Source organism: Rhineura floridana, chromosome 3, assembly GCF_030035675.1.
Source record: "Rhineura floridana isolate rRhiFlo1 chromosome 3, rRhiFlo1.hap2, whole genome shotgun sequence".
Taxonomy (NCBI): domain Eukaryota; kingdom Metazoa; phylum Chordata; class Lepidosauria; order Squamata; family Rhineuridae; genus Rhineura; species Rhineura floridana.
The window spans coordinates 78,066,316-78,081,827 of NC_084482.1; the positions used below are offsets into that span (position 1 = coordinate 78,066,316).

The 15,512-nt window shown below is 39.1% G+C and overlaps 1 protein-coding gene across 1 annotated transcript in view; it reads left to right on the plus strand.

The window, feature by feature from the left end:
- The window catches only part of GABRA1 (gamma-aminobutyric acid type A receptor subunit alpha1), a 47,166-nt gene that overhangs the window by 14,831 nt on the left and 16,823 nt on the right, over positions 1–15,512 (plus strand). The window contains exons 3-6 of the mRNA XM_061621874.1: positions 4,946–5,013; positions 8,293–8,513; positions 9,514–9,596; positions 11,578–11,721. Of these exons, the coding sequence (XP_061477858.1) occupies positions 4,946–5,013; positions 8,293–8,513; positions 9,514–9,596; positions 11,578–11,721 (516 nt within the window). The remainder of the gene's footprint in view (positions 1–4,945; positions 5,014–8,292; positions 8,514–9,513; positions 9,597–11,577; positions 11,722–15,512) is intronic.

Consider the following 15,512-nt stretch of genomic DNA (forward strand, 5'->3'; position numbering starts at 1 on the left):
TCTGAATCCAAAAAGCAAATAACAGGTTTGTCTAGCAGGCAGATGGAGAAATTGTCTGGCAATTTACACCACAACAGTCACCTTCCCAAATTCCAAAAGTTGTCAGAGTACCTGATTAACATGATGTGACTTGTGATTGGTTGGACACAGCCAGCTATCAATCAAGACTCATCTGAGTCCCAAACTCTTAAAAGTAGACTGTGGCCATACAGTCTTTGTCCCTCATCATCCCTCAAAAATCCCTCATCTCACCTGACTATCGATGCTGCCACTTTACATGTGAGGAGACCAGAAGCCTGTCTGTAAGTAGCTAATAATAGGGTAGACTTGAATTAGATAGTTCTGTTGTTATTTTCTGGAAGTAACATTCTACCTTTTCCTTTGTCTTTTTCCTTTATTTTTTATTCTTCATAAACTTTAACATTTGGCTGTTGGGGGCTGGGGTGTGTTTGCTTCAAACTCTCAGGGAACTTCAATCCCCTCACATGCATAGTCCCTCGGAGTATAAGTTGGGAGTTGACAGAGAAAAGCAGGCCATGCTGGTCTCCGGAGAAGTTGGGTGCTCTATTTCCCCTTGTAAGCTGAGTGGGATTGGTCAGAGAGCAGCAAGCTACTTTGGTCCCCCGAAAGGGGTGGGTAGGCTAGGTGCTGTCTTCATCTGCCCTCCTCAGTACCTTCCTTGGATCCCAGAAAGCACTCCTGTCTGGGCTAGAGGCTTTGCAATAGGGGTGTGGTGGCAGTCTTTGGAGCCTTTGACACAGCTGGCCTACTTCGAGAGGTAGTCATGGGAGGGAGTAAAAAGGTTCTTTACCTCCCCTTCTGTTACAGAGGTTACCAATGCATGAGTCATTGTGACTAGGCTACCTCTATCCAGGAGCAGCCCTTGCTGGTACACCAGCTGAAGCTGGTAAAAGACACCCCGCACTGCAGAGGTCATCTGTGCCTTCAGCAACAATGACAGATCCAGGAGCACTTCCAGACTATGTACCTGTTCCTTCAGAGGGAGAGCAACCCTATGCAGAACAGGCAACCTGCCTAATTCTTGGACTCAGGAACCACCCATCCAGAAGGCCTCTATCTTCACAGGTTTCAGCTTCAGCTTATTTGCCCTCATCCAGCCTACCAGTGTGCCCAAGTACTGATCCAAGTCCTGCACAGTCACACTTGGTTCAGATGTCACAGAGAAATAGAGCTGGGTGTCATCTGCATATTCGTGACATCTCATTCCAAATCTCCTAACGACCATTTCCAATGGCTTCATGTAGATGTTAAGCAGCATTCAGGACAAGATGGAACCCTGCAACACCCCCACAGAATAACTGCCAGGAGACCAAGGTGTGGTCTCCCAATGCTTTCTTCTGGAACTGGCCCTGAAGGAGTGGAAACATTGTAACACAGTGCCTCCTACCCCCAATCCACAAAGCTGATCCAGTAAGATACCATGGTTGATGGTATCAAAGACCACAAAAATAAGCAACAGGTTGATAAAGGTCATCCACTGTGTGACTGAGGCCGATCTGGTTCCAGGTTCACATCAGGTTTTGTAGTCCAAAGAAACACGATTTTATTTAAATGGTGGGTGCAAATCTTCAGTTTAATAATGGTAAAATAAAAGATGGTTATCATTCATTGTGAATTAATACCCCAACTCTGTGAGTCACTTGCTTTAAAACTGTGTCCTATGTAAGAATGAGTCATTATTTTGGGAGCATCTAACAAAGCACAGCTGAATCATCTAATCACAAAAGTGATAAACCAGCATGTGCACGTGCTTTTAAAAATCCAAATCTATGAAAGGGCGCTTCTCTTCTCAGTGTGCACGGATGATTTTTTTAAAACTGACACCACCCAGAGAAATTTAATTATTCATGCAGAGTTAAAATAAGAATGACACGTAGCATGAGTAATGATTTGTGTCAACAGAACTGTTGGTAAAAAGTTCTGGAAAAGTGCTGTAGGGTCATCTCTACGCACAACATCTGGCGGGCACTACATTGACTACCTTGCCATAGACTATCATTCAAAATCCCTGGGAGAAGTTAGATATTCTGGCCAGGACTATTAAAATACATCAGCCTAGGGGAAGGCTGGGCTAAAACCTGTATATGTAACATTTATGTTTTTCTTCAGAAGGATGTGTGGGGTGTGTGTGTGAATGCCTCTATTTCAGCCCCTATTTAAGCAATCTGAAGTGGTATAGCTGAAATTCAGGCTTACAGTTTTAGTCATATTGGAGCATGTGGATGAGAAGAAACTAGGGTCAACTGACTTATGTAGCATGCTTTTCTAGCCCTACTTAGCTGTATTAGGGTTGCCAGGCTCAGGGCCTAAGACTGATCCTTTATCTTTAGGAGAAGAGAAAGTCAGCCAAGTGCAGGTGTACTTGCAACACTCTAATGGGAAAAACCACAAGGTGGAATTCTCCCTTCCCCTTGCACAACTTTTAAAGATACAGAAGACCTCTTGGAGCCTGGCAACCAAGAGGTCTTCGGTATCTTTAAAAGTTCAGCAGAGGGAAGGGAGAATTCCACCTTGTGGTTTTTCCCATTACAAAGTTGCAAGAACACCTGCACTTGGCTGACTTTCTCTTCTCCTAAAGATACAGGATCAGTCTTAGGCCCTGAACCTGGCAATCCTAAACTGTATCCCTGCAAACTTATAGGCCTGAATTTTCTTCTTCAAATATTCTTGCCTATTGTTTTCTCATTAAACTCCCACCTCTCTTGATTTGGGACCAAATCCAGCTCTATTTTCAAAAACAATGGTAAAAGTCTTCAAAATGGTCAAGCAGATTATGAAATCTTTGTTTTCCCCTAGTGTCAGTACACTGGACCCAAGGAAACACTTCCTTTTGTTAACATACCTTTAAAACACACATGATACACACAGTAATAAGAATCTTTTCCAGGCCTGGTTTGAGACCAACTGTACTGCTATGGTTATAAACGGTTTAGTCTATAACAATAACAATAAAAATTGTTTTGCTTAGGCAAGCCTACCTAGACATGTAATTTGTTTTTTAAATTGTTTGATTTTATCTATATTTTGATAAATTCATTATTATTTTATTGCTATTTTAATGAATATTTTATCCCATTTTATGTAAAACACTTAGATCATTTTTTATTAAGTATAAAAAAATTACAAAATAAACAAATGAATAAAATAAACCCAGACAACCTGTTTTTCAGGAGAAGCCACTTTCATTGCATTCCTAGGCATGTCTACTCAGAAGTAAGTCCCATTGAGCTGCCAGGTAAAGGTGTATAAGGCTACAGCCTTCCAGAAGGGACAATGGCAGCTAGGTAAACCATCAAGAATAATCCTGTCCCTTGCTTCTGTTTTTCTATTTCAGTTTATCCCAACCCAACAGAGATTTTCCAGGATTGGTTTGGTTGATTCTGTTTGCCTGTAACATATAGCTAGGCCCATAGTCTAGCCAGAAAAAAAAGTTAAATCTAATCTGCTCTTTAAGATGAGATCACAGACTTCAGTTTCCAAGCATGTTGTTCAGCCAAGACATGAAAATTCATTTTTCAAGATGGATATTTCTTTGGACCAGCCTTTCCCAACCAGTGTACCTCCAGATGTTGTTGGACCACAACTCCCATCAGCCTCAGCCAGCATTGCCAACGGCTGAGGCTGATGGGAGTTGTGGTCCAACAACATCTGGAGGTACACTGGTTGGGAAAGGCTGCTTTGGACAATAAGAGTAACTGTACACTTTCAGTGCCTTGAGATTAATTCTCCCTGTGACCCTCTTTAGGATTAAGCTACAACCCAATTAGATATCACTTCCATTTTGTTGGATGGCTAATTAGAAAATTTCACTGTCTGCCTTTTCAATATCATTCATATGGTTGTCAGTCCTAAGAGCAGTGAAAAAATAGCTCTCAAAAGTCACTGTGCAACAACACAATCACAGCTGAAATGCTACCATATCATTCTTTACTAATAAAAAAGCAAAAGTTAATATTGTGTTCATTGCTCTCTTTATTTTTCACTTTGAACCATAGGATCTTGAATCATTGACTGTCTATGCCCTGAATGGGACATTGACTGACTCAAGGTGGAGTGCCACACCGGCCTACACCAACGTGGAACATTGCATACATGTTTACTCATGGTTTTTTTAAAAAAGGAATGTATGTATGGTGACCACTCAGATATCACCAAAAAAGAGCACTGATCTGAATAAAATTTGCATATGATAATTTATTTGACTAGATGCACATTTCAAAATAATTACTGTAATTTAGTTTATATGCTTATATACTGTACAATAAACAAAGTATCCAGGTGGTGAACAGAATACATCCATAAAACAGGATAAAAGTACTTATCTGGGCAGTGATACACAATAACAGAACTGTATACAGTACACAAGAAAAGGCTCGTGTAAACAGAAGGGTCTTAAGCAGGCATTCAAAACAACATACTGATTGTCCTTGCTTAGTATTTATAGGCAGCCTAGGTGCAGGCATATTGCACCATAGAAATATAACATATCTCACCATAGTGGGCAAGGCCAATTAGGTCCCTGTGCAATCTGCTAGGGCTGAGAATAATTTGTATGCATGAGCACACAGATATTTTGCAGATGGTTTTGTGGATCTGGACCAAAATGGTCAAGATCATATTGTGAACCAATTTTGAACACAACAAGCTGCCTTATAATGAGTCAAATCTTTGGTTCATTTAGCTCAGTATTGTCCATACTAACTAGCACTAGGGTTTCAAACAACAGAGTTTCCCAGGCCTACCAGGAGATGCCAAGGATTGAAACCTTCTGTACACAAAGTATGTGCTCTACCGTCGAGCTAAGCCCCTTCTCTAATTTTATTGCATCTAAAAGGCAATGCTTTATTTGGGTAAGAGCTTCCAGTGTTGGATCTAATGAAAGCTGTTGATAAGCACTCACTTTCCTAATTTTCTGTTTCATCAGAGCGTGTAACTGCAGTGAAGACTGACATCTTTGTCACCAGCTTTGGGCCTGTTTCAGATCATGATATGGTAAGTGCCATCCCATCTCCTTTCAGGTTTTTAAATCGTTTAGCCTTCAGGAAAAGTGTGGATGTCTGCAGTAACCTATCGCTACTTTCGTCCAACCTCCTTCTATACCAGTTCTTCTGAGTCTTTCACATTGACTGTATTTAGGCGTACTTAAACAAATTCTCTTTGAATGCCATCCCCAATGAGATAATTCGATTCATCTGAAAAGTTTGTTAAAATTTTGCTCACTAGTCTGTACCAGCTTTTCCCATATGGGGAAGCAACAGCAACTGGGAGAGAAGCTTTGCCTAGGATGAAGAGTGTCACTGCATGAATTGAAGGATGAGGTGGAGAAGAGACATACACTAAAGCCACTTAGAGGAATACGCATGATAGGACATTATAACTCGTCTGATGGGTCAAGTCATGCTCAGAACAGTTATTGAGACATGGAATACATGCTATATTATTTCATCACACATACATCATTTGGAGGACTGATAAGGCATTTTAGGTTTTTTTGTAAGGACAATGTCAAGCATGACTACTTGAGTCTTCAAATGTTTGACCATGCACTTTGCTACATAAAGGCTCAAAGGCAACATAAAAACCTATAATGCATCTGTGAATGCATCTGAAGGATTTCATTATGCATTTTGTATTGTAGCGACTTGTGGTAAGCCACATAGAAGCACTGTAGCCTTTTCAGCCCATTCCTGAATGCTGAGTATTGATTAGTAAACATACATTAGTCAACATGAATAATCAATTAAGGATTTAAGAGGAGAACGCTCGTAAGACTATTTTTTCATTCTCTTGATTTTAGAGGTCTACCAATTTCTCAGGTAGATGCAGTTTCTTATCTGTAAATAATATAAAGCATATGTTCTGAATAAGATGTACCAGTTGCAAAGCCATTTTCTTTCGGGAGCTGCAAATACTCTTGCAGAACTTATTCCTGAATGCTCCTTCAGGAATCTTGAAATGTATGGGGCATAAATACTGTTGGAAAATGCTTTGTGGACTGAAGCCATGCTCTGCTTATGATTTTTTGGTTTTGCATGAACTTTCCTTCAAGCCATGTACATCCAGTGCACACATCTGACATCATGGCAGGGCCTGGGTGCATAGAGTTCATTTCACACAGCCTGGAACTAGAGATGGGAGAGAAAGTTGATTTGGTTCATGTTTAATTTACATAGGGAAAATAACATACAAAAGTACATTCTGTTAGGAGAAATTGCTTGCAAACATGTGAACATTCATCAGAACTGCATACAAAAATGTTTAGTAGGAGAAACCCTCACTAAGGATTTTTTAAAAATGTAAATTACTACAGAAATGTAGAGAACTGAATTTATTGATTTTGAATTTAAGATTGGATGAGAAACTGAGAGAACCGAAATTGACAGATCTTTCCAACCCTAGTTTGAGCTGTGTGACTTATACAGTTCTAGCCCATGCACATTTGGATCAATGCATATAAGCCCCCATGCATATGTGATGTCTAGTGCATTGATTTTGGATGTACTGAGGCGTGCCGGAGGCCAGCAGGCATGGTTATGAGTATAGCCCCATCCATGCATTGCTCGCATGGCACCCATGATTTAAATCAGGAACAGGGCTGCATTCTTAGAGCCATTGCATCCTTGGGCTAGCCCTGTCCCTGATGACTCCACATTGAGTATGGTATCTCACACGTAGGGGTTTCTTTCAGACGTCAACGGCAGGGCCATGAAGGTATGTGAATGTGGGAATAGGGCTTACGTGTGGATAATAGCTTCTCTATAAATATTTTTTACTCTCTTTAATGGTCTTCTGTAGTAGTTGAGGTTGTCTCACATACCATACATCATTGTTAATGCTGATTCAATGACTATCCCTCTTTAGAATTAAATCATTATAAGCCTATTTAAGGATGGGAAGATGAGCCCAGATCCCCCCTTTTTTTGGCCTAGGATGTCATCCCTTTAAAACAAGTTAGGAAAAACAGCTGAATTTCTGTCTGCAGAACTGAAACCTCACCGACAGCACCTTAAGGTGTTCGAAATCTCTGAAGCATTTCAATTGTTGGTAGGCAGCTTACAACTTTTGGTGTACTAAGTGAAACCGAAAGCTGAGTGGACGGTAAAAAAAAAAAAAAAGGCTCCCTGATGTGTGCTGCCCAAACTGCTAGTTTCATGTACCTCCATGTACCTGTAGAGATCTTTTGAACCAAAGAAAGGCACTGAAATAAAGGTATGCAGACACATTTATCCTTTTATAGCAGAAGCAGAACAGGCCTGACCCTATAAGGTGTCTGGGTGAGAAGCCACTTAGCAACTATATACAACATGCTCTGACCAACTTGGAGGAATAGTGGGGTATATGAGGGGAATTAAGAACATCTGCCCATATTATATATGGGGTCTAACCTTTGGATATTTCTTTCCTTGTCCACTTGGGAGAGAAAGAATACTAACTTTACATGAAGAGTCACAATGAATGTGAGATTTGTATTGGCGTCAAGGCTGCAGCATTGTCATTATATTTGGTTGTGGGTGTGAGTGAATAGTAGTTTGTGGAAACAGAATGTGTACTGCAGAGTGAATTAAGCTGCAATCCTATATAGCGGGAACGTGGAACAGGGGTACTGGACTACCACTCCCATCATCCCATGCTATTGGTTAGTCTGGCAGGGGCAAATGGGAGCTGGGGTCCTACAGTATCTGGAGAGTCAGAGTTGCCACACCCCTGCTATAATACTTATCTGGGAGTCAGTCCCATTAACCTCAGTAAGGCTTACTTCTGAGTAGACATGTGCACTGTTGGACTTTTGTAAGGAAATAAGCTCACTGTTTTGTGATACTCTGTATGGTCTATGCATATTGTTTATTTTAAGGCCTGCGTACAGAAGACTGTATGAGTAAAATCTTTCCAAAGTCAAATTTTGGGTCTCAGAGACTCCTTTGAGAGCCTGTGTGGCAGAGAGCATGATATAAATATAAAATAAAATAAAAAGTCTCCTTGCTCCAGCTCTTTCCCAGTTTTCCACTGAGGTGTTCCCTTGGTTCCACAACAAATTTCTTGATCTGTGCAAATCCCCACTGCCACTCGTCTGTGGTTTCATAAGTTGTCATTTTCTATGCAATGGGGTTCACCCTACTCAGTCTACTCACTGCCCTTGATTACCTATAAAGCAAGCAAAATCAATCCATGTTCATTATTTTAAGCTCAGCATCGTTCTTGAAGCCTCTTCCTCTTCAGTACTCCCATTGCCAAACTGAACTATTTTCAAAGCTCCCTATTGTCTAATTTTAGGAATACACAATAGATGTATTTTTCCGGCAAAGTTGGAGGGATGAAAGACTGAAGTTCAAAGGACCCATGCAAGTCCTCCGACTGAATAATTTAATGGCCAGCAAAATATGGACACCTGATACTTTTTTCCACAATGGAAAGAAATCAGTAGCTCACAACATGACTATGCCTAACAAACTCTTACGGATTACAGAAGATGGGACACTGCTCTATACAATGAGGTGAGAATCACAACATGGCACCTTCTACTTTATGAAAAAGTACTGTATACATGATAGTTTTTAAATGAACAAGTTATTTCAATATTCCACTCTTTTTAAGAAAAACACTTATATTAGAATGCTAGATATTAAAATGACGTGTACATCCTGAAAGGATAGGTGGAATGTAGCTGTTGTCAGTATCAGTCTTCTTTCTCTTTTGAGTTTAGTTTTTCACTTTGTGACCTTTAAGCTTACTTAGTTCTGTTGAATTCTTTGGGATACGGAAAAGTCTTCACATTCCACTTTCAATGGGCTTGGAGATTAGGCTCCCCCAGGCAGCCTAGTCTTATGGATGAGCTGTAGCTGCTGCAGTAAAAACAGTAGTTTGTTCCGTGGCACTAAAGAGGTGTCGTGTATATGACAAATATGGCTTTGTCTCACTTGGTATGCCCAGCACAGTAATGAGAGGGGAAGAATGGGATCCTCTTTTGCTCCTGTCACAAGATCCAGTGCTGACTTTGCACATAAGAGGGGGCATAGATAGTTGGGCCTTTATTGTTTGCTTAGCTGACCCCAGCAAAAGCCCGTTTTCTGGAACTGGAATCAAAGTGTACTTGTCTCTGTTTCTACAGGGCCCAGATATAAGTTTGAGGACCTCTTTTACAAAATGACTGAGAGCTTTCCTGAAAATCAGCATAGTGTAGTGGTTAGTTTGTCAGACTAGTATGGGGAAGACCTGGGTTCAAATCCCCACTCATTCACAAACCTCAGGCCAGTCACTATTTCTCAGTCTAACCTAATCTTGTGGAGTTGTTATGGGGATAAAACAGAAAATGGGTGAGCAAAAGTGAAAAATGTTCTTTTAAGCCAAGCAAGCAAACGTGTTTCTCATGCAAATGATTATATGATACACTACATTAACCAAACTGCAATGGAATACATACCTTTTATTATAATTTGTGTTAAAGCCACTTTTTGCTCCTTAATCTGTTCTATTGCCTGTGACTCCCCCTTGCAGACTCACAGTGAGAGCAGAATGTCCAATGCATTTAGAAGACTTTCCCATGGATGCACACGCTTGCCCTTTGAAGTTCGGCAGCTGTAAGTTGACTTTAACAACCATCCCCCTCCATTCCTTTCCACAGGCCACTTAACAGTCAGAACAGGATATCTAAAAGCCTGGAATTGTATGTGTGTACCCACATTTTCCAATCACTGCATTTTTTTTTTAAATGAATATTTTCTACATGACATATAATTCTGTCTGGCACAGGCCTTAGTTTAAGAAGGCTTCACTCCAGACTATAAGTCTGTGATAGCACAGCAGATAGAGACTTCCCATTTCTGCTTGACTGTAGCTACATTTTACCAGGAAAAACGTAACTTCAGTCATTCATACAGAGAATGTGTGGGTTTTCAAAATGGGACAGGTTTTTTTTAATTACAAAAACCTGGAGATAAGTATATAAGTTCCATTGAAACAACAGGAAGTTCTTTTAGACTTCCTATTCATTTCAGCTGGATTTTAACTGAAAGACTTCCCAGATAATAATAGTTCCAGAAAGGTAATGGGAATTGTGAATGAGTGTTTGGAACCCGAAAATATCAAAAAGGGTCTGGCTACATATAAAGAGCAAAGAGCCTGCTCAGTCCAATGTTGTGATGACCAAGTGTCAGTATTTGTTCCATCTGAGATTCTCATGTTGACTTTGCATGACATACAAATCTAATAATCAAACAAGCCATTGCCAATACCTGCTAAACAATAATTCCTAGTATCAATCTCTCATGTCTGTCTGCTCAGACTATTTTGAAATATTTGTGCAGGTTCCAATGGAATAAGAGAGGCCATCAAATTACCTCCCAACATACTGAATTCTCATCTTGGGAATGGTTGGTGGCTACCACAGATCTGAGCTACGGTAGCCATTCCTCCAGCTGTGCACTTGGGAAAAAGCCATAATTTGTAGTAGAGTTCATACCGAATATCAATTTCTCAACCAAAAGACTTTTGAGAGTGATTATAGCTCTGATTTCCTTCTGCCTTTAGTAGATATTAGCATCTAGGAAGGAGATCTGTTTACAAAACTGACCTTCTGCAGTGCTTGTGCACCCTCTCCCTGTGTCAACAATATTAGTATACTGGGATGCCAAAATGATTATTCAAGAAAACACAAGTTGCTCTGTTGATGAGAATGTCTTTTTCCATTAAAAATGAGGTATTTTCCTGATATTTCATGCTTTGATCTGCATACTAACTCCATAATTTCATCCTATGGGATACTAAAATGGGATGGCATATCATGGACTTAAATGTCTTGCATTTGCCAAGTGGGCAGAAAGGAGTAATGAATGTTTCCTGAGCTTTGTGTTCCTGTTGCTCCAGTTTATAACAGAGGCTCATTAAGAAACCTTCCTTGGAAATTAAATAAAGTTAATTGTTTAAGGTTAAACTACAACAGAAATCTGATAAGGAAAAAAGAAAGGAGTTGGGATGCATATCAAAAGGTGTGAACTGAAATAATCCTTCCACTCAGGCAGTTACAGGAATTTGAATCTAAAATCTGGCTGGAAGCAGACGGATTTGGATCTTAATATGGTACAAACCATCTTAGTGGACATACATGATAGGCAGAAGGCAAAGTGTACATGGGTTCAAGAGTTATGGAGTCAGACATTTGGACAATAGTCCCAAGTGTTACATCAAGATAAAGTGTTGGGTGCTTTTACATTAACAGTCAAACAAATAAAAGAAAAAAACCCAGCCTTTACCCTTGGTACCAACAGTCTTAATCTTGGTAAGACTTTCAGAAATGCAGTGTGTTCCTACATTTCAAAGATTCTTTAAATATATCTGTCAGTATTACTACCATTTCATGGGGTACACCTGAACCACTGAAAAAATATTCCTTTTGGCATACCCAGTTCCATCACTGCATTCATTGCCTTGTTGTTGCTACAGAAGAAAAGAAAACTGTTGGGAGAAATGACTCTTGTTGAAAAGAGAGACATGATGAGAATTAAAGTGGCCAATTAATATTTTTTAAAAGCCATCTTTGGAAATGACTTTTTTCCTAATTAGATGCTTATACAAAATCAGAGGTGATGTATGAATGGACACGGGAACCAGCACGGTCTGTTGTAGTAGCTGAAGATGGATCTCGGTTGAATCAATACGATCTCATGGGACAAACTGTAGCTTCTGGAATTGTGCAATCTAGTACAGGTGAGTGATGAATATGGCCTCTACCAAGCCAGATCTGTGTGAGCAATAGAGTTAGGTATCCTACATAAAATAATAGAATATTCCATGAGATGCATTTATTTTATTTTTAAAAATGGTTTCTTACCACATGCTCTTAAAAGCACTCAGGTCAGGCCACAAAAGAATAAAACCCATGAAACTGAAATTCTGTAAAAAAGAAAAGATTTTACAAAACCAGCAAGCAGCAGTATTCTAACTGCCAAATTCCATCAAAATGTCAGTTCTTAATTGGGATCATACGGTATTATGACTCTTCCTGGGGGTGGAGTAGGATTTGTCATTTTTATAATATTCCAGAATGAGCACTTTTAGTAAATAATGCTGTTTTCTTTCTTTTGATGTTTGTTTTAAATTCTTGTATGTGTATGCTTTTAATTTTACAATTGTAAGTCACTTTGGGACATTTTATGTAGTAAGGGACTAATGTAAATTGTAATGATAATGATAATGATTTTTAATTTTTGTTAGTAGCTCCCTTAGATGCTACATCTGTGCAAAAGTACTTGGGAGATGGGCTGTGGGAAAGTAAATTACAGGCGGATGAGGATTCAATTCCTGTCACCTATTCCTGTCACCCACATACTCCTTTTGCTGTTAAAATTGGAATCTATTACCTCCTTAGATATGTTTGAGGCAGTTCTTGGTCACATGTAGCTTGGCCTTTAGTTTTCTTTCTCCAGGGAATAATGGCATCACATAATCCATCAGATTTGGCTTTGTGATGGCATTGCTGAGGACACACCCATATAGAGAGAGGGCAATGGTTCCTGCATCATCTTGCTCGTCTGAATATACAAACATTTTTGAGCCTGTTCAAGTCCCCCTCAAAAATTGCTCAAAGTAGGGGGCACTTAAGCTGCTTTGGGGCTCATTTCTAAAAAAAAAAGGCAAGATATAAACTAAACAAAATGAAATCAGGGATAAATTGGTTCTGGAATTTGGTCAGACACAATTGGACTTTGAAGAGCAGAAAATTCCATAGCCCAGAAGCTTTATGCTGCCCCTGAGAATGGTTCAGATGTCCAGGATATTCATACTTGGTGGCCAGATGCTATTTGGTGAATTCTGACTTTTATACTGTGTTTATGTATATGGATATTGTTTATGTATTTTGCTTTGTAAATTAATTTGATATGTTTTTATGTACCTTTTGTATTCTATTGTAAACTGCTTTAAGATCTTTTAGTAAGTGGTCTATAAACTGGAATTAATAATGATAATGATAATGATAATAATCCTTTATGCCAGTATTCCTTGAACTAGGGGGTTGAGCCATCTAACAATTTGCACATCTAGAGACACTTCCCCCCGCCCCAGCCTAAGTTTCCAAAGGTTTCTCTACCTCTGCACTAACAATAACTGGTTCAGGTGCAAAGGGATGGAGGGGATATAAATCTATTATGTAAAGTGATTTTTTTTTATACTCCTGTCTAATCCTGTGAATTACTGCAGTTCATAATAGTGGCTTTAACAGCATTTATGCAAGCATGTAGCTTCCACACTCGCTTTGTCACTGGAATCTGCCCTAGTCCCACTATTAGTACTATTGTGTTTTGCTTTTGCCATCACACAGCTGTGTCTTGCAAAAGTACTTACTGAGATTTTGGGCTTTCCCCCCTCCAGTTCACTTTTTTAAAAGAAGAAGAAGAAGTAAGCTCTTTGATGCCCTTGCATCCTAAAAATGGTCCACATTGCACTGAGCACCATTTGTTTATATACTTGAACACCACAATTTTCTTGAAATGCTCAAGTATATAAACAAAAAGAGTTCAATACATCATTGCATGGCATTTTGTAAGCTGCCAGGCTTGCATACAACTGTTCCAACACTAGCTTATCAAAGGGACCAAATTTGGTTATTTTACCTGTATCTAAAACCACCACCACCACTGTGAAGATAAGCCTTTAAAGCAAAACCCAATGGCTTCAAAAAAAGCTCCCACCGCTCTTGGATTGAATGACCAATGAACCATACCAAATCACCCCATTACAGAAAGCAGCTATTTCTGTATTATGGATTTGGGTCTGTGGTTCCAACCATAGTAATATATTCCACCCACACACACATATACACTTTTTCCATGTGATTCATGAACTAAATCAGTATTTAAGAGAGTGCTGAACTGTATAAGAAATACAGTCTATCTAGCTGGTTGCATCTTCCAGGATTTGCCAACAAGCCTTTATTTCCAAAAAAGCCAGAATATAATAAAGATCATTTACCGGTCCTGCTATTTACTTTCCACACAGAAATGTAGTCTTAATGGAAAGAACATACTTAACTTTTGAGTCGCTATTCACAGCATCTTGTCAAAGTTGTCAGGAATGAGGCAATTCAGGCAGAAAAAATAAGGGATTCCAATTTGCAAAGATATCAAAACAAAATTAACATAATGGCTTAAAAGACATTAATCACTGTTATTTATTATTAGTGCCAAGTTCTGCACAAGATGTTTGTACAGGCAAGTAAAAACAAAACAAAGTAGGAAAGGCACTCACATTAAGGAATAAACAATGTCAAATGAAATTATCAGGTAAAAAATACTAAATCTACAACAATTCAAAATGGAGATTGGACCCTTTTGAAGGGTTGGAGAGGCCCTCATCTGAAATGTTTCTAAATCGCTGTTAATTATTATTTATTTTATTTATTAAATTTATTAGTCGCCCATCTGGCTGGTTTACCAGCCACTCTGGGTGGCGTACAACATAAAAACATATAATTCACATTAAAACCTTAAAATTCCAACAATAACACTAAAACCTAACCCGCCCCAAAAGCCTGCATGTTAAGCAGATACAGACAATGGAAGAATGAGATAAAACTACGCTTGCAGATAGTGAACCATAATACAAACTGCTTGCTCTGTGATATCTCTGTATACACACACATATATACATAATCCTGGAGGGAAATCCTGGGGGAAAGTCATGTAGTGAAAGAGGGCATATTTGGAAATATAAGATCTCAGGTTCAGTCATTGATACTTTTGAATTGGAGATATGAAGTAATAGGATATGAGAGACTTCTGCTTTATATCCCCGAGTCTGTGTTGGAAAATAGTGAGCTTGAGAGTACAAGCATCTATCTATCTATCTATCTATCTATCTATCTATCTATCTATCTATCTATCTATCTATCTATCTATCTATCTATCTATCTATCTATCTATCTATCTATCTATCTATCTATCTATCTATCTATAACTGTATGACAGTAAAAAAATAGGTCCCCCATATAAATTGCAAGCAAAGGAAGTTCCATTTGGGGCAGGAGGAAGGAAGAGTTGCCCAAAGAAGGTGAAGTTTGTTGCACCTTGGCTGACCAGCATGATCACTATTTCTCCAGCTATAGAAAAGAACATCCACAAAGGGCTTTTTCATCTTCTTGCTACTTGTGTGAATAGCATAGAGTAGTATGCCAGTTTTCCACCCAGGGAATTCCCATATAAATAAACCATTATCTAGTCCCCATATGAATAAGCATTTGGATCCACTTCCTTAAATATTCAGACTGCATAAAAGAGAGCACTTGAACTTAAGCCCACTTAGTCCTAATTTAATAGGTTTGTGAATTGTACACATAGAAAAGGAAGCCCTGTTACTGTATTTTACAAATAAGATACGAAAGTGATAGAAAAATGCTATATTAAGCACTTTAATATCTTGAAGGTAGTGTACTGGGAAGGATCCAAAGGGGAGGGAAAAGAAAGGGAATCCTCCAAATACGTATGTCAGTGGAAGTGGCTCTA